Below are 17363 nucleotides of genomic sequence, written 5' to 3'. Positions count from 1 at the left end.
TGGTCTTAAACACCCAAAAGGAAAGTATAACCAAAGATTAAAGGGGCCAATATAATTTCTTAAGAGTCCATATGCACAGCTAAAAGCTACATAACAAGCAACACTGCCAGATAGGAGATACCTTCTTTTGAGTTGTTGGCCAGGGTGGCCAAAGGGACTCCCAGATTACACTCTTAAGAATTCAAATTCGCCAGGCATGGTGGCACATACCTTTAGTCCCAGGAGAGGCAGGTGGATCTCTGTGAGTTCGAGGCCAGTGTGGTCTACATAGTGAGTGCCAGGCCAGCTGGGACTACAGGGAGACCCTGTCTCAAAAAGACAAAAAAAGAAAGAAAAGAATTCAAATTCAGCCAGGTGTGGTTAGCTCACCCCTTTAGTCCCAGCATTTGGGAACCAGAGGCAGGCAGATATCTGTAAGCCCAAGACTAGCCTGGTCTATATAGTGAGTTCCAGGCCAGATGGGGCTACAAGACGACCCATCTCAAAAAGACAAAAAATATTACTAACAATAATTCAATTCAGCATTAATTAGCAGAGGGAAGTGGAATTCTGCTAATACGCTCCTATTGTTTTCAAATATTTGACAGGTGAAATGTTATGATTATGAAAGAAAAAGTTTAATTGGTCAGAACCAGGATGAACAAAAAAGACCTGTCTCACAGCTGAAAAGTTGTCTGATTAAACATGGTAGATAGGAATTATACACTTAGAGGACTTGTGTCATCCCTCATTTTCTTAACAATGCATAATTAATGGCTGCTGCAGGACCAAAACAGGTGTCATGGATTGAATTAATTGACTTAATTCACAAGCATAATGCAGTAATTGAGGAACTCTGGAAAGCTAGACCTCTCGTTAACAAACCAAGTGTCTGTCAATAACTCCTTTCTTGATTCAAGATCATTTTCTCTTCTGTAGCTCATGCCATTTCAATTTCTTTACTAGACCCTCATTTCACTCCCTCCTTGTGACTGACGTTCTTCTGCAGATAGAACCTAAAAAGGATTCCCGGCTTTCTGTTTGTTCTGTGTCATCCATGTCACAAGGAAAACCTGCCATCCAGATCTCCGTTCTCTACTGCCAACACCTCCACCTACCAATGGCACCACTGACCATGTGAAGGATTGGGGACCACCATGATTCCCCACATCCTAGCCACTAACAACTCCAGTTTCTCTCCTCCCTATTTCTATCCCTGTGACCACCGACTAATTTTGATCTAACTACCCCCCGCAGCTACTGCAACAGCAACTCATCGGGTCTTATGTGTCCCCTCCTAATTCATATGTTGAGGTCCAGACACCCAGGATCCCTGAATGTGATCACACAAAGACATAAAGTCTTTTTTTTAATTTATGTGCATGACTGTGTTTCCTGCATGGAGGTGGGTGCACCTGTGTTATGCATTGCTCTCAGAAGAGGGTGTTGGATCCCCTAAAGTTGCAGTTATGGATGGGTCTTCTGCAAGAACAATCGATGCTCTTAATTGCTGAGCCAGCTCTCCAGCCCAACAAAGTCTTAAAAGAGGTGAAGTTAAAATGAGGGTAGGTTTGTAATGTGCATAGGTCTATCATCCTTAGAGATGAAGACACAACACAGAGGGACCAGATGGGGTTCTGGGGAGAAGGCAGCCATAGCAAGCTATAGAGAGAAACCTCAGAGGAAACCAAACCTATGGACAACTCCGTCTTGAATTCCCAGTCTCTGGACATGTGAGGAACTATATCCAGTATAAGACCACCAGGACAAGTTCTCACTGCTCTTTCCTCCACCACCCTATCCTCAGGCCTCAGCCTCACTGCCTAGCAGAATCACCTGGGACATTACAGAGCACCTGTACACATGCTCTACCGAGGGATCTAATGGAAGCCACAGATGGTGACACCTGGGTGTTAGTTTGTGTCTACAACTCAAGTTACTCTCTCAGAGTCCACTTCCTGGGTTGCAGCCAACCACAGACAGAAAATACGCAGAAAAGCCAGTGTCTGCCTCTAATATGTGTTGACTCCTCTTTTCATTGTTTGCTAAGAAACAGCATAATAGCCATTTGTATGTTAGTTACATTGTATTAAATATTATAAGTAAAAAAAAAAACAACAAACAAACTTCTAGTCTATGTGTTGGAAGACCCACCACCTTTCCAGTTTCACAGGAATGCCCCCAGGAAGCCAGGTTCACCTTAAGCTGTGCTAAATAGATGGGCAGAAAACATAGTAGGTTAATGAGATGGTGAACCTTTCCTGCTTAGAGTCCCCCTCCCAGTGCAAGTCTTCTGGACCAGGCCAAAGACATGTAGCTCTCTGCAAATCGACCTGCTTTTCTCAGTTCTTCAGAAAAGTGTCCTCTCTCTCTCATTTACTTCATATCCCTTTTCAAACATGCTTTCTTCAATGCACTGGGCTTCCTTCTCCCCATGATGGAGGCCACCTGTTTGACCTCCATGCAGACTCTAAATCTGCATGACTTCATGGCTTTTTTTCTTCCTCCTCTCAAGGCAGATGCGAGACTTGCAGGTTGCAGGCCCAAAAGATTTTTCTTTAAATTCAAATAAAATTTTCCTAAACCTTTGGTTTCGATCTATTCTTTTTTGCAACTGGATCTCCCTGTAGCTCCCGCTGGCCTGGGCCTTAACTATGTAGACCAGGCTGGCATTGAACTCACAGAGATCCCCAGCCTCTGCCTCCTGAGTCCTGGGACTACAGGGCTTCTTAAATACTTTTATGAACCCTCTAGGGGATGCACTTTCTCCCCTGTATCAGTGGGTACCAAAGACAATGTCGGACTTTACAGACAGTTGTTAGCTGCCATGTGGGTGCTAGGAACTGAACCCCCATCCTCTGCAAGAGCAGCTGGTGCTATTAACCCCTGAGCCATCTCCCCAGGCCCTGTTGTTGCCACCATACCAGGAGCAATGGTACATTTGAAAAAATAAAAATAAAAAGTCCACGTTGATAGGGTTCATATCCAGGAGACCCCAGACCCAGAAACCATAAGAACCCTAAGAGGAAATGAGTCAGCCAACTCCTAGCCACCTGCAAGCTAACAAAAGCAGCTCCAGGAAGTTAATGACCCAAGGTATTGTGATCACCAGAGAATGCTCCATAGGCTGACAAACAGGTTTCCCAACCCCTTAGCTGCAATGAGTTCCTGGAATGCTGTAATTGTAGAAAACGTGTTTTACAATAGATGTCCTCGAGAAGTTTCACCAGGTACACACCCCATACCCTCCCCAAACGACCCCCCAAAAACAAAAATATTCTCTTTTCCCCGCATTCTTTCCCTTTATAAGCTACCCCCTGAAGCCATTAGGCTGCTGGTTCTTCCTCACACCCGAGTTGAGGACCAGCCCAGCCAAGCCATTACTCTCACTTTGCCAGAGTCCTCTGTTTCTGTTTCCTAGCGAACCCCACCTGTGCCACCCTTTTATCTAACACACATACACTTAAAAATAAAAACAAAACGCATGAAACCAGACAAACCTCGGATTTAGGACACTGAGCTGCAGCACGGAACCCTTGTCAAGCGCGGTCCACTGCCCCTGAGAGTCAGGGCATCACATCCCAGCACAAACATGTCAATGGGAAGCTGTCCGTGGGTGACTCCCCGTCCTAGGAGCTCCAGAGTCTCGAACCCAACCCGCACTGCGCTCTAGGACTCCCGAGGATCCTGGACCACGTGGCACTCACCTGACTCGGGTCTCCCCGCACAGCCGCTGCCATCTGACTCTGCCGGCCAGAGGGACACAAGGGCCGTCCCTACCCCAGGCCTGCAGCGGGTCAAGGGACGCCGCAGAGCCGACTCGGAGCCACAGGACTAAGCCGTGCTCCTCACTCCGTTCCTCCACTGGCCAGCTGGACGCAAACCCAGCCAGAAAATCCAGGAAAAGCAAAGCTGGAAATCCCCGTCCCAAATTGCGAAAATCAAAGCCCTGTTTTCATTGGCTGAGCCTTCCCGGACTCCCCGCGGTCTCCTCTGGGTAATGTAGTTCCCCAGCGTCAATCATGGGGGACGTGGACACAGCTGTATGGTTGGAGATGGAGACTCCGCTGTAGAGACAGAGATGGAGACTCAGCTGTGGAGACGGAGATGGAGACTCAGCTGTGGAGACGGAGACTCAGCGGTAGAGATGGAGATGGAGGTTCAGCTGGAGAGCTTGAGACTCAGTCTCCACAAACGAGAAACCTGCGCAGATTGTGCTGTTCTAGATGCACCAGTGTCTCCATTTCCTTGAACAGCTGCTGCCTCCGCCTTTCCTTAGTGTCTTCAGGACCCCGCTAAAGAGTCTTAGCTGGTGAAACTTACTGTCCCCCAGCAGTATGCATAGTACCTTCCAGTACTCGGAAATTCCTTGGGTTGGAATCCTGTATAAAGCCTTAGATTTCTCTTAGCATAGAGATGATTAATGTAAAAGTTATCGATTAAGCCGGGAAAGGCGATGCAAGTCTTTAATACCAGCACTCGGGAGGCAGAGGCAGACGCATGCTCTGCATAGCAAGTTCCAAGACAGCTGTGGCTACAGAGAGACCCTATATCAAATTAATTGATAAAATAAAATAAAACGTGAAAAAAAAAGTCATCGTAGTGATACAATATCTGATCAATATCTGATGTGTGAAACTGAGGAAAGACTGATACCGGTTCAGGCTGGCAAAGGCCAAAGGCCAATAAGCCAGAACTCCACAACATTCCCCTGTTTTTCTTTCTCTTTTAAAGCCGGGGGTCTCACTGTGTAGCTCTGGTTGGTCTGGAACCCCCAGAGAGGTCAGCCTACCTCCTCCTCTGCAGTTCTGGGAGGGAAGGACTGCGCCTCCGCCCCCACTGGTTCTGAAAACACAACCATTCACTACAAGTGGGAAATACTTGCGGCATCATCAATCTGACAGTCTCCTCCTGAGTCCGCTGAACTCCCTGCAGACTGATTCTCCATCTCCATCCCTGCACTGTGTCCACTTGTCTGGAGTTGGATGCTGCAGGTACTGCATTACCCAGAAGGGACTGCGCCAAGAGGCCCGCGGCCTCAGCCAGTGAAAACGGACGTTTCCATGGCTACAGCTAGCGTTGGGCGGGACTTTGGCGGTTCGCTGCCTGGGATTCCTTTCAAAGTTCCTGTTTGGGTTGGTCAGGTCCGGGAAAACTAATTTTCCTGGGCATAGGCCCGGGCAGGAAGGAGGAGAGGAGGGAGGCTTTGTCCTCGGGCACCGCGATGGGTCTGAAGTCCACGACGCCCCGGGAGCCCCGCTGCAGGTCTGGGGTGCGCACGGCCGCGTCCTCGTACCCGGCTCGCCCGCAGAGTCTGATGGCGGCTGTGCGTGGAGCGGCGGATCCGGTGAGTGCGGCGTGATTCCGGGCCCACCCGAGTCCCTAGAGCATGAGGGTGAGCTAGAGCCTGCAGCAGGGCCCGTGGCACAGTGAGACCTCGGGCCGAAATGCTCCTTTTTGCCCTGTGTGTGCTCCGGTGTGATGCCCGCTGATTTCCAGGGTGTGCTGGGCTGCGACCTCCAAAGGCTTGGGGAGAGGGGAAGGGCTCAACGCTCCCGAGGAGGCTGAGCTTTATTTAGGAAGGCGCTGGTGGAAGATTGGAACCGAGGAGAGAGAGAGTCGACCGATTTCTTAGTTTTCCAAGCCTCAAGGCCAGAAGTGGGAGGGTCACGGGGGTAGAAACAAGGCGCCCTGAGAGTCCTTAAACCCGGTATACTAAGGCAGGAGGCTGGTGGGTGTGGAGCATAGAGCTGACCACAAAGCTGGAGAGAAGTGTTCAGATATGAAGTGGACTTTAAAGCTGGACAGGACAGCCTGAGCTACATTTAGGCGTGAATGAGCTCAGAAGAGGTGTCGGGAGCCGCTAATCATTGAGCTGCAGCAGCCTCTTATACTGAGTTTGTGTCATGCAAACCAGTACTTAACCTGCCCATTCAGGAGGAAGAAGTTTTCTGGATAGCCTCACAATACCTGACCTTGAGGCATTAGTGGTAAACAAAAGGATCCAAGAAGCCTTTGATCTGACCTCTCCCTGACCCTCAGATACAGGTGGGGAAATACAGCAGTTGTAACTAATTGAGTTCTTCTGTATAAAAAGACAGAGCTGAAATAAACCAAGGCTGGCAGTATTCACTGTGAGCCCTCCCAAGAAGCATCTTTCCTGTCTTCTTCCTTTCTTTCAATCCTCACTCCCCCTTTCAGGTACTGTCCGTTTTGGCCGCCTGGCACCGGCAAAGGGGCCATTCAAGTGTTTTTGTTCTGATCATGTTTTCACATGGAGGGATGGAGGGAGGGAAGGTTGTGCTGGGAGCAAGTTTAAGGGAGATTAGATGGGTTTTGGCCATGGGGATCCTGAGAGTCTGAGATGAGTCACCCAGGCAGCTTGCACACTCACATCGGGACTTCTGGGAAAGGATCTCAGCTTTATAACTAAAAGGCTGCCAGTGCAGGCCTGAACCAGCACAAAGCCTGGGTGATATTTGGGGAGGAGAATCTTAAATTTTTTCTTGAGATCCGCCTGCCTCTGCCTCCCTATCACCGAGATTAAAGAAGGATGCCATCACACTTGTGAATTCTAAGAGGTTTTTTAATGTGGGTGGACTCTTAGGTGAACAAGGAAGGACTGATGGGCCTAAAGAGTATGGCTATTGGCTACTGTCTACAGGGTTGGCAGTTCAGAGTGGAAGGATTCTGGATGGAGATCTGGGTGAGGGGCTTACAGAGTGGACTCAGCAGCAGGCCTTCCTGTGGAGAAAAGAAAGGTCAGCCATGGTGATGATCAGCCTGCTTCACCTCATTTCCTCAGCCTTCCATGTGAGAGAAGATCACCCACCTCTACAGAGGACCCTCTAACAAATTTCCTCTTATGGGGTGTATACTGTGCAACTGGCTGGAACCTAGGAGCTGACCCCTCAGGGCGAGGCTCTGTGTTCATTAACTTTATGTATTTTATTTATTTATTTTTTATTTTCGGTATACATGCTTATTCCCTGCACGTAGGTAAGCGCGCTCGTGTCGTGCAATGCCCAAGAAGGACAGAAGAGGCCGTCGGATCCCCTGGAACTGGAGTTACAGACAGTTGTTAGCTGCCATGTGGGTGCTGGGATTCAAACACGGGTCTTCTGCAAGAACAGCCAGTGTTTTTAACCACTGAGCCATCTCTCCAGCCCCCTAGAAGAATAAAAAGATTTTAATTAAAAAATTTTAACATGCAATTTTTCTTGTAGCAAATTGAGCCTATTTTTGATTTTATACCTTTCTTTAATGTTAAACCAGAGAAAATCCAAATATTATATTTCTTTCCTTGGTCTGAACAGCCTCTGTAATTATAAATCTTGAAATTCAGAAATGTTTATTTATTTATGAGCCAATTTATGAGTTTTTTTTTTTTTTTTTTTTTTTTTTTTCGTTTCTCTGTTTTGACAGGGTCTAAGTATGGAGCCCTGGCTGACGTAGAGCTCATAGACATCCACTTGTGTTTGCCACTCAAGTTCTGGGATTAAAGTAGTGCACCACCACACCTGGCTCATGAACCTTTTATTTCGTTTTATGTGTGTTATGCCTACATCTATGTAGTGCACCTGTGTCATGCAATGCCCACAGAGGCAGAAGAGGGAGTCGGATCCCCTAGAACTGGAGTCATACATGGTTGTCAATCTCCATGTGGGTGCTGGGATTTGAACCCAGGTCTTCTGCAAGAGCAGCCAGTGCTCTTAACTCCTGAGCCATCTCTCCAACCTGCAATTGATGTATCTTAATACCAGCCTTTACACCCTCACTTGCATTTCTTTGAAAAACGTTTTACAAACTTCACAAATATTTCTGTCAGGCACTTTTAAAAAATATTATTTTTTATTATTTTATGTGTATGAGTGTATTGCCTGTACTTTTTAAAAATCTATGATACACCTTTCCTTCACACTAATCTGATTTTCACAAGCATTACAATCGATATTCACGTGGGTAGTTGGTGGAGAACCAAGTACTTGGCAATGATTTCTTCACTATTTGTCCTTCACTAATGTGCTGTTTAATCTGTGTGGTGTATTTCTGTCGTTTCCTTTACTGGTCGTTTCTAGCTCCATCCTGTTGCTGTCAGGTAGAACACTGGGACATTTACCAAGTTTTTTATTTTGGAGGACTTGGTTTCCATATCCATATGGTGTCTACTGTAGAGAATCTTCTATGAGCTGCAGAGTACCGTGGGAGGGCATGTTGTTTTTTATCTTTTTAATCCTGTTTGTGCTTTTTGAGACAGGGTCTCTCTGTAGCCCCAGCAGTCCTGGAACTCACTATGGAGACCAGGCTGGCATTGAACAACACAGAGCTCCCCCTGACTCTGCCTCCCAAGTGTTGAGATTAAAGGTTTGTACCACCATGCCCCGCTGAGACCCTCTATTTCAAAAGAAAGAAAAAAAATGGTTGAAGATATGGTTCAGCCGTTGAGAGCACTGACTGCTCTTGGAGAGAACCAAGTTTGATTCCCTTACCTGACAAGGCAGCTAACAACTGTCGGTAAGTCTAGTTCTAAGGGATCCAGTGCCCCCATCATATCTCCTCAGGTATTGCATCACATAGGTGCACTTACATGCATGGGACCATAACACTCATGAACATAAACTAATAATAAAATATTTTTTAAAAAGATGCTGGGCTTGGTGGCACACACCTTTAATCCCAGAGAAGCGGAATCTGTGAGTTCCAGGCCAGCCTGGTTTCCATAGTGAATCCAGGAAAGCTGGGGTTACAGGGAGACCCTGTCTCAAAAAGACCAAAAAAAAAAAAAACAAAAAAAAAAAACCTACTGACGCTGCAGGGAGACTCTATCTCAAAAAGATTAAAAAAAAAAATAAACCCGAAAAACAGTAATACATAGAGAAATGCAAATTAAAACCACAATTATGTGCCACCACATACCTACTAGAAAAACTAAAGTAAATGGACCTTGAGTTACAAAACAGCCAAAAAACTGGTGTCTGATATTTTCCAGCAGGAAAGATAAACTACAGCACCATGTGCAAGGGAATCTGGTCAACTTCTTAAAAATTTTAAAACATTTCAGCTGGGCGTGGTGGCACGTGCCTTTAGTCCCAGAACTTGGGAGGTAGAGGCTGGCAGATCTGTGTGAGTTCAAGGCCAGCCTGGTCTATATATAGAGTTCCAGGCCAGCTGGGGTTACAAGGAGATCCTGTCACAAGAAGACCAAAAATAAAATTTTTTTTAAACATTTAAATGGCACCTAATGCAAGAGCATTGGGACCTACCTGGACTTGGTCCCCAGAAAATCTAGGGAAAATTAGGCACACAGCAGAAAATCTCTGAAATAGTTATCGAGAGCATAGAGCTAATGAACATTTATTTAGAGAAATGTAGCATTCAGTTAGAACAATCATCAGCCATTTAAACCAAGGCCATTATTGTGTTCCCACCCTGTCCAAACTCAGTAACATGGACACTCCATTCCAGTCTGGAGCAGTAAGGAACACAGGGCTCAACTCTCCCAGTGGCACCATTCAAGAACCCCTCACTGGGAACTGATATCAATAACCCTGCGGCTGTTCCAACATGGCAATCTGATGAGAAGTCTCAGTTGCTGGCTGTCTCACAAAGGCTACCCTCAAAACTTGTGTTTTGGGTCAAGTTCAATCCAAAGCTGGTCAGTGGCTGAAGCTTTTCTACATTCCCTGCATTCATAAACATATCTGGGTTGTTACTGTTGCTAGTGAGAGCAGACCTTTGCTCAAAGGCTTTCCCATGATCAATCAGTGCCTGTGTGACTCATTCCAGCACTGTGATCTCTGGGGCTAGAGATGGAAGAACGGGCAGAGGATCTCCAAACTGAAGCACTGAAGCATTTTGTGCAGTGGACACTCTGCTGGGGAATTACATTAGACAACTACGGTATTGTCCGTGTTCACTGCACTCACAATGCATCCATCACCTGGGAATCTTCCAGTGTCTACAAAGGCCACATTCCCTGCACTTAAATGACGTTGTTGCAGTGTGAACTCTCTCATGTTAAATGAGGCTGGATGTTCAGGAAAGACTCCCACACTCATTGCTGTCCTCTGCTATGAACATTGTGTGTTTTGTAAGGGAAGAGTTATTTGGTAAAAGACTTCCTGCGTTCACTGCACTCAAAAGGCTTTTCCCCAGTATGAATTCACCTATGACTTCGAAGGCCACGTTTCCCCTAAATGCTTTCCCACACTCACTGCACTCATAGGGCTTTTCCCCGGTGTGAACACGGATATGATGACGTTTAAGGGTGGATCTGTACCTAAATGATTCCCCACATTCAGGGCACTTAAAAGGCTTTTCAGCAGTGTGACAAACTAAGTGTTCCTTGAGATGAGAATTTCGGATAAAGGATTTCCCACATTTTTCACATTTATAACGCCTTTCTCCAGTGTGGCTTCTGTGATGTTGAAGGAGTTTGCAGTGATACTTGAAACCCTGTCCACATTCACTGCATCTAAAAGGCTTTTCTTCAGTGTGGACACTGCGGTGTTGAATGAGGTCACTATTGCAACCAAAGGATTTCTGAATTTTGGTATACATGTAAGGCTTGTGAATTGTTTGGTGCGCCAGAAGGTTAGATTTATGTTTAAATCGTTTCCTACATTCACTGCATTCATAAGGCTTTTCTCCCGGGTGTAGTGTCTGGTGCTGAGTAAGTACAGAATTCTGACTAAAGGTTTTCCCACCATCACTGCATTGGTAGTTGCTGTTCCCACTGGGACAGGCCTCTCCACTGTTAGAGTTCCTGGATGACTTCCCGACTCCATGAGTCAGCTCATGCCTAAGACCTGGGCTGGGCTGCACGTCCATCCCATTATTCCTGCTTTGTAAATTCTTCAACTGGTGTTTTGTGCCATTCTTCTTTACAGAGATCCTGGCCTCTTCTATTTGTAAGGGCTTCTCACCACGTCTCGGCTTTTGCTGCTGGGGAATGGCTGCACCGAGTCCTTCATCTGTAGAAATACTCTGCACAGCAGGTGCATTTTCAGCCTCCACTCCATTCCAACAACCTGAGAAAGAGAAATGCTGATGAAGGGAATGGAGACTTTGGTGTGGAAGCACATGCTAGAGACGAGGACGGGAGATTTGTCAGGATGAAAGGGTCAGGTGACAGAGAGAAGGACATACTACAGTGCTGAATCTACCAAGATCATAGATCAGAGGTCTCATGGGGAGTGGGATAGCCCTGGTTCAGAAATAAAACAAGTCACAAGCAGACAATTGGGCAAGCTAAGACAGAGGGAAATCTGAAATAATTCTGCCCCTTGGCACAGAACATGAGAACCAGGAAATGATGTTTGACATGAACCTCCTGGAGAGCTGACACATCACCCAGCTTCAGCCTCCTCGTACCTGTCCACATAGCTGGAGTCATGATTCCCAGTGCCTGGATGAAGGGCTCTCCCCACAGCTCCAGATGACTGATTTCTTGGGTTCCAGAAGGTACAAGTCCTATGAGAAAGGTAGGACAGGTGAACAACCTACACTACAAAAACAGAGACCCAACCATGACAGTCCTTAGAAGAGAAAACCAATGGAAAGCTCCTCAGAGGAGTGTGACCTGAGAAAAACCATGAAATAGTGACCACATCAGTGCCACCATTCTACCGCAGGCAGAACAACTGCATGTCAGTGGGAGGAAAAGGGCAGGGCCTGGGATCGTCTATTGCTGTGATAGAAACACTGACCAAAGCATTTTTTTTTTCAGTCTTTTTGAGACAGGGTCTCCCTGTAGCCCCAGCTTGCCTGGAACTCACTATGTAGATCAGGCTGGCCTTAAACTCACAGAGATCCATCTGTTTTCTGCCTCCCATGTGCTGGGATTAAAGGAATGCACCACCACGCCCAGCTGCAATTTATTTTTTTAAATATTTTGTTTTATATGTACCAGTGTATCGCCTGCACGTATGTGAGTCCACCCATGTAGTGCAATGCCACGGAGGTCAGAAGAGGGGCTTCGTATTCACCTGGACCTGGAGTTAAGGACGGTTCGTAGCCACCATGTGGGTGCTCGGAATCGAACCCAGGTCTTCTGCAAGAGCAGTTAGTGCTCTTAACCATTGAGCCATCTCTCCAGCCCAAACCAAAGCAATTTATAGAAGGAAGAGTTTATTTGCACTTAGGGTTCCAAGGGTCCACAATTGCTGGCTCTAAGAGTTCCGTGGTTCTTGGCAAGAGTGCTCTTTGACAAAGTTCCAGCCCAAAGCCGATGACCGCTGCTCTTTTGGTCGATATCCCTTCCCCAGTTACTCCTGGTTTTTTTAATTTGTATAACCTTCTCTTCTTTAAGTATTCTGATAACCAACTCTGATGATGGAATGGGAAACTAAACCATGGAAATCTCTGCCTTTAGCAGAATTATTATGTTACTGAAACAAAACGAAAGTAATAAGATAGACGACTTCCTCCTATGACTATGATCTCATTTGGACGTGCATTTGTGATTAATAATGAGGCTTGGTTTCCCCCAAAAGGAAAAGATAGCATGCAATAGATGCCCTGCTGCCTTTTACAGGAGTTTATGACTTTAACCCTAAATGAGGAACTACTGAGACTAAAGTTTGGTATAAGGAAAAACTATTTGGCTTAGGGAAACTCCTTCTTAGATAGAAAGATTAGCTAAGTCAGTAAAAAGCTGGTGGTGCATGACCTCTGAAGAAAAATTGCCTATTCTTTTACAAAGACTAAAAGCAATTCAAAAAGCCTTTAAAGATAAATGGCAACAAAATAATAAACGATATTGAAATAGAGAAAATCATATGACTCAAAGAGTACAAAACATTCAGGAAGAAACCGCAAAACGGAGAGGAAAAAGATAAATTGGAGTATTGGTTAGACAGTAAATAAAGAGTTGGTTATTCCCATCCTCATGAGAAAAATAATTCTCTCAAATATACATGCCTACCTTAAATATTAAATTCAAATAATTAAAGAGCAAATGGGGACAGACTGTCTTACACTTCTATGGTAAAATAGAAACCGCAAGGCTATAAAGAAAACAATGAAGACATTGCTTGGCCATGTTAAGAAAAGGTTAATCATTGAACTTTGTACTTTCCTTTTACTGTGATTATTGAAAAATATTGTACACTGAGAAATATTGTGCAAACTCATGGTTTGATTTATGGTCTGATGCTTTACTGCTATTGTAAGATTTCTAATTATAAATAAAGGTTGTAGAAGGCTGCTTTCAGAAGAGAAGTAGAGACAGAAGTAAAAAAAGAAAGAAGATATTCGGGCTGACCTCCCCCAAGCGGGTCAGTCAACAGCCTCTACTAGAACTGCAATTGTGGTTTCTGGTATAGTCATTTCTACCGCTGCAGTTACTTTCACCCCTTCATGCCCCAGACACAGCTGGAGCTGGACTCAAGCACACAGTCCATCATGGTGGCAGGAAGTTGTTGGAGGAGTAGAAGCTAAGCTCCCACATCTTCAAGCTGGCACAGGATGCAAAAGAGGGACTCCAGATGCAGCAAGGTATAAGACCTCTCTGAGCCCACCCCGGTGATGTGCGTCCTCCAGCATAGCCACACATTCTAAGACCTCCCAAAACAGAGCCACCAACTGGTGACAAATATCCAAATACTTGGAGCCTATAGTTTTCATTCAAACCGTCACATTGCATCATAGAAGTGCCATGTATTTATAGTGTCACCAGACTGTGGAGAGGCAGCATGGTCAGATCTACAAGGGTTACTAGTTAAAACTGCCCTGACCCCAAGCTGCTTCCTGCCTGTCTTTGCTGTACTTGGGAAGGAAGATGGTGATGTTCCCAGTTCAAGAATGCCACCTTTGTTTTTATTCCAGGATGCCAGGGTAATATTCAGTGTCCATGGGCTAAATGTGAGAAGGATACACCCACCTCTAGGAAGAGAAGCCAAGCCTACCCCCACATGCTCTCACACAGTAGGTGGCCCTTACCCACAGAGGCCATGAGTGAGAAGATCTCCAGCATCACACTGCGGTACAGCAGTCTCTGAGAGGCATCCAGCAGTGTCCATTCCTCCTTCGAGAAGTAGACAGCCATATCCTTAAAGGTCACAGGGCCCTGTCACGATGGGAAGAGATGAGGTCCTAAGAAACTCCTTCCCTGGGTTTCACAGAGTCACTTATGCTTAGCTTTCTACTATGAGGATCCAAGGCCCTGGAGCCACTGCAACAGTGTCTCCTCACGGTCCCCCGACCACTGTGTTCAGCACTCAACAACAGAAGGCCGATGGACAGATGGGAGACCATCCAAGCTGGACATCTGACATGGAAAGCCCCTCCCTGTCCTTACAGATAATTCACATGCAGTCCTCTGACACAACCAGATGTGGGTCCCTCTTCTCTTATGCACCTGGACCATGGGCAGTGACACCATCTCTGCACGCTCCCTTCCCACAGCACTCTTTGTACTGCCGGTCCCTTTCCATCTCTGTAAACAACACCCAGCTCCTCCGGCTGGTATTCCAGCCCTAAGTCCTGTCTTCCTCTCTTTCCACCAGACATAACGGACACTTGAGGTTTTCTGAGCATTCCAATCCAGCCTCACTTCCAGAATTGCCTAATGTTCATCACTGGAAATTTTTTTTTTTTTGGATGTAGGGTCCTCCAGTAGCCCCATCTGTCCCTAGAACTTGCTTTGTAGACCAGGCTTTCTTCAGTCTCACAGAGATCCACCTGCTTCTGCCACCCGAGTGCTGGGAATAAAGGCGTGTGCCACCACACCTGCCATTGGCTGCCATAGAATCCCCGCTATGTACTCAGGTAGGGGTTGAGACCTTAGCAAACCTGAGAGTACCAAGATCCAGCCTCACCGTCATAGTGATCAACCCCAAGTAGCACCATGCCCAGCCCCCTACTAATGGGGACAATGCAAAGCCCCTCCCACATTGTCTAGGCTAGACCTCGCTGCCTTACAGTAGGGGCTAGGACCTTAGCAGACTGTCTTGAGTGTCTAGATCTGACCTCCCTGTGGTGTTAAGCTCCCGGAAATTGCTGGATGCCCAACCTGCATTGGGACCAGGTGAAGCCCCAGGTCTAGACCTCTGTGCCCTTAGCAGACTGTCTGAGAGGGCCCAGATCAGGTCTCCTGTGGTGGTGAAGTCTCCAAAATCACACAATGTCCAGCCTCCTGTACTGGGACCAAGTGAACCCACCCACTTTACAATGTCCTAGAACTCTCTGCCCACTGTACGGGCCCAGACCACAGCAAACTACCTGAGACTGCCTGGATCCAGCCTCTGTGTGGTGCTGAGCTTCCCTAATCCTGCCATGCCCAACCCCCTAATTGGGACCATGTGAGACGCCATTTCGCTTCGCCAGGGCTAGAACTCTCTGCCCTACAGTAGGGGATGAGACCTTAACAGATTGCTTGGGGGGCCAAAATCGGGCCTCCCCTTAGCAAAATTCACAAATTATTCTTTGAGTGTCTGATAGTAGGCATCCAGAGGTCAGAGTGAGCCTGAATGTATCTTACTGGAGTCTGAATTGGGCCTCTGTGGGAGCTCCTGAGTAGCTGATATGAAGTAATCAGTTCCTTCCAATATAAAATCTGAGAGAACTGAAACCTAGACCAACCACCTTTACATACCCAATAAGAACACAGCCAAGGCTCACCAATGATACAAACAGAAGCAGGCTTCAACAAAGGAAAGCATGTGTTTCATATATGAATCAGAAACAGAAAAAGAAATCCACATGCCAAAAAGGCAATGGAAAAACAGTAATGTGAAAAACCAAAACCACATGTTCCCACCAGTCCTATAGAAGAGTTCTACAAGGAGAACCCCCTAGAGGTAACCCAGGACACAGAATTTAAAAGGACAATCATAAACAATTCCAAGCATTCTATCAGACCACAATGCAATAAGCTTACAATCAACACAAGAAGCCCTACGAACTACACAACCTCATGGAGACTGAACAACACACTCCGGAATGATGAGTGGGTCAAAGGAGAAATTAGAAGGCAATAAAAGTATTCTTGGAATTCAAAGAAAAGCACAATACAACACAATAAAACCTCTGGGACACTTTAAGAGCAGTCATAGAGGGAAGGAGGTCTACATTAAAAAAATCAGAAAGAGCACAAATAAATGACTTAACATTCCAACACAAGTCTCTGGAAAGGCAAGGACAACTAGCAGATGAGAATAAATAACAAAAATCATAGCAAAAATTAATGATGTAGAAGCCAAACTATACAGAGAATCAATGAATCTAAGAGCTGGTTCTTTGAAAAGGTAAACACTATAGACCCTTAGCCCAGTTAACCAAAAGAAAGAGCAAATTGAAATCAATAAAATCAAAGATGAAATGGAAATCATCACAAAAGACACCCAAAAAATCCAGGTTCCATTTAGAATGATGTTACAAAACCTGTAATCTATTAAAAGAAATGGATGAATATCTAAAATCATGGGAACCACAAAAGCTCAACCAAGAAAAGATCAACAGTTTAATCAGATCCATGACATAAAAGGAATGTAAACAGTAATACAAAACCTGCAGCCTAAACCCCCCAGGCCCAGATTGATGTACAGCAGAATTCTACCAGACATTTAAATAGATTTGCAAACAATACTAATTAAACATTCAAAAAGATAGAAATAGAGAACTCCCAAATTCCTTCTGTGATACTCTAATACCAAAACCAACTAAAGACACAACAAACCAAAAGTATAGAACAATATCCTTAATGCAAAGAAATGCAAAAATTAGAAACAAAATACATGCAATCACCATATAGACATACATCAAAAAGTTCATCCAGAAATATCAAGTAGGCTTTATTCCAGAGATGCAGGGCTGGTTCAACATATGGAAGTCAATAAACATCATGAATCCAATAAATAGACTCAAAGACAAAAACCACATTGTCATCTCAATAGATGCAGGAAAGTCTTTTGACAAAATTCAGCATGTATTTATATGTTCAGAGTCCTAGAGGGACCTGGACTGGAGGGAACATACCTCAACATAATTAAAGCTATATACAGCAAACCCACAGCCAACCTCATTCAAAGCGAAAAAACTGGAAGCATTATCATTAAAATCAGGAACCAGACAAGGATGTCCACTATCTCCACTCCTTTTCAACATTGTGCTTGAATGTCTTGCTAGAGCAGTAAGACAAGAGAAGGAAATTAAAGGAGTACTAATTGGAAGAGGTCAAAGTATCCCTTTTTGCAGATGATATGATACTATACATAAGAGATCCCAAACGTTCCACCAGAAAACTCCTAGAACTGATCAACACTTTCAGTAAAGTGGCAGGTTACAAAATTAATCTACAAAAATCAATAGCCTTTCTATATACCAATTACAAGCAATCAGAGAAAGAGTACAGGGAAACCCTCCCATTTACCATAGCCTCAATA

General features: G+C 45.4%; 2 protein-coding genes across 6 annotated transcripts in view; both read right to left on the bottom strand.

Moving 5' to 3' along the window:
* The window catches only part of LOC103725483 (zinc finger protein 773-like), a 16991-nt gene extending 12067 nt beyond the window's left edge, over positions 1–4924 (bottom strand). For 3 of the 5 annotated variants that reach the window (XM_029558501.1, XM_029558497.1, XM_029558498.1), the window contains exon 1: positions 3687–4924. In XM_029558501.1, the coding sequence (XP_029414361.1) occupies positions 3687–3719 (33 nt within the window). In that variant the 5' untranslated portion in view covers positions 3720–4924. Of the gene's footprint in view, positions 1–3479; positions 3665–3686 lie in introns of those variants that run through there. The other 2 variants (XM_029558499.1, XM_029558500.1) reach the window with 1 other exon arrangement.
* A 5075-nt stretch (positions 4925–9999) lies between these two features.
* On the bottom strand, positions 10000–14042 carry LOC108490183 (zinc finger protein 419-like). Its single transcript, XM_017795510.2, has 3 exons — positions 13921–14042; positions 11353–11451; positions 10000–11009 (listed from the first exon to the last, which is right to left on the bottom strand). Exons 1-3 carry the CDS (start codon positions 14024–14026, stop codon positions 10015–10017), a joined length of 1200 nt encoding a protein of 399 aa, XP_017650999.1. The 5' UTR covers positions 14027–14042; the 3' UTR covers positions 10000–10014.
* Positions 14043–17363: the final 3321 nt, after the last annotated feature.

This window comes from Nannospalax galili, unplaced genomic scaffold (genome assembly GCF_000622305.1).
Source record: "Nannospalax galili isolate Female #2095 unplaced genomic scaffold, S.galili_v1.0 scaffold649, whole genome shotgun sequence".
NCBI lineage: Eukaryota > Metazoa > Chordata > Mammalia > Rodentia > Spalacidae > Nannospalax > Nannospalax galili.
Note: the sequence above shows the minus strand (reverse complement) of the source record. Positions and strands in the feature narration are given on the sequence as shown.

Coding starts and splice junctions, on each gene's coding strand:
- LOC108490183 (XM_017795510.2), bottom strand. CDS start 14,026: ATGGCTGTCTACTTCTCGAAGGAGGAATGGACACTGCTGGATGCCTCT. Junction 11,452..13,920: donor CTCACTCATGGCCTCTGTGG/GTAAGGGCCACC, acceptor CCTTTCTCATAG/GACTTGTACCTTCTGGAACC. Junction 11,010..11,352: donor GACTCCAGCTATGTGGACAG/GTACGAGGAGGC, acceptor TCTCTTTCTCAG/GTTGTTGGAATGGAGTGGAG.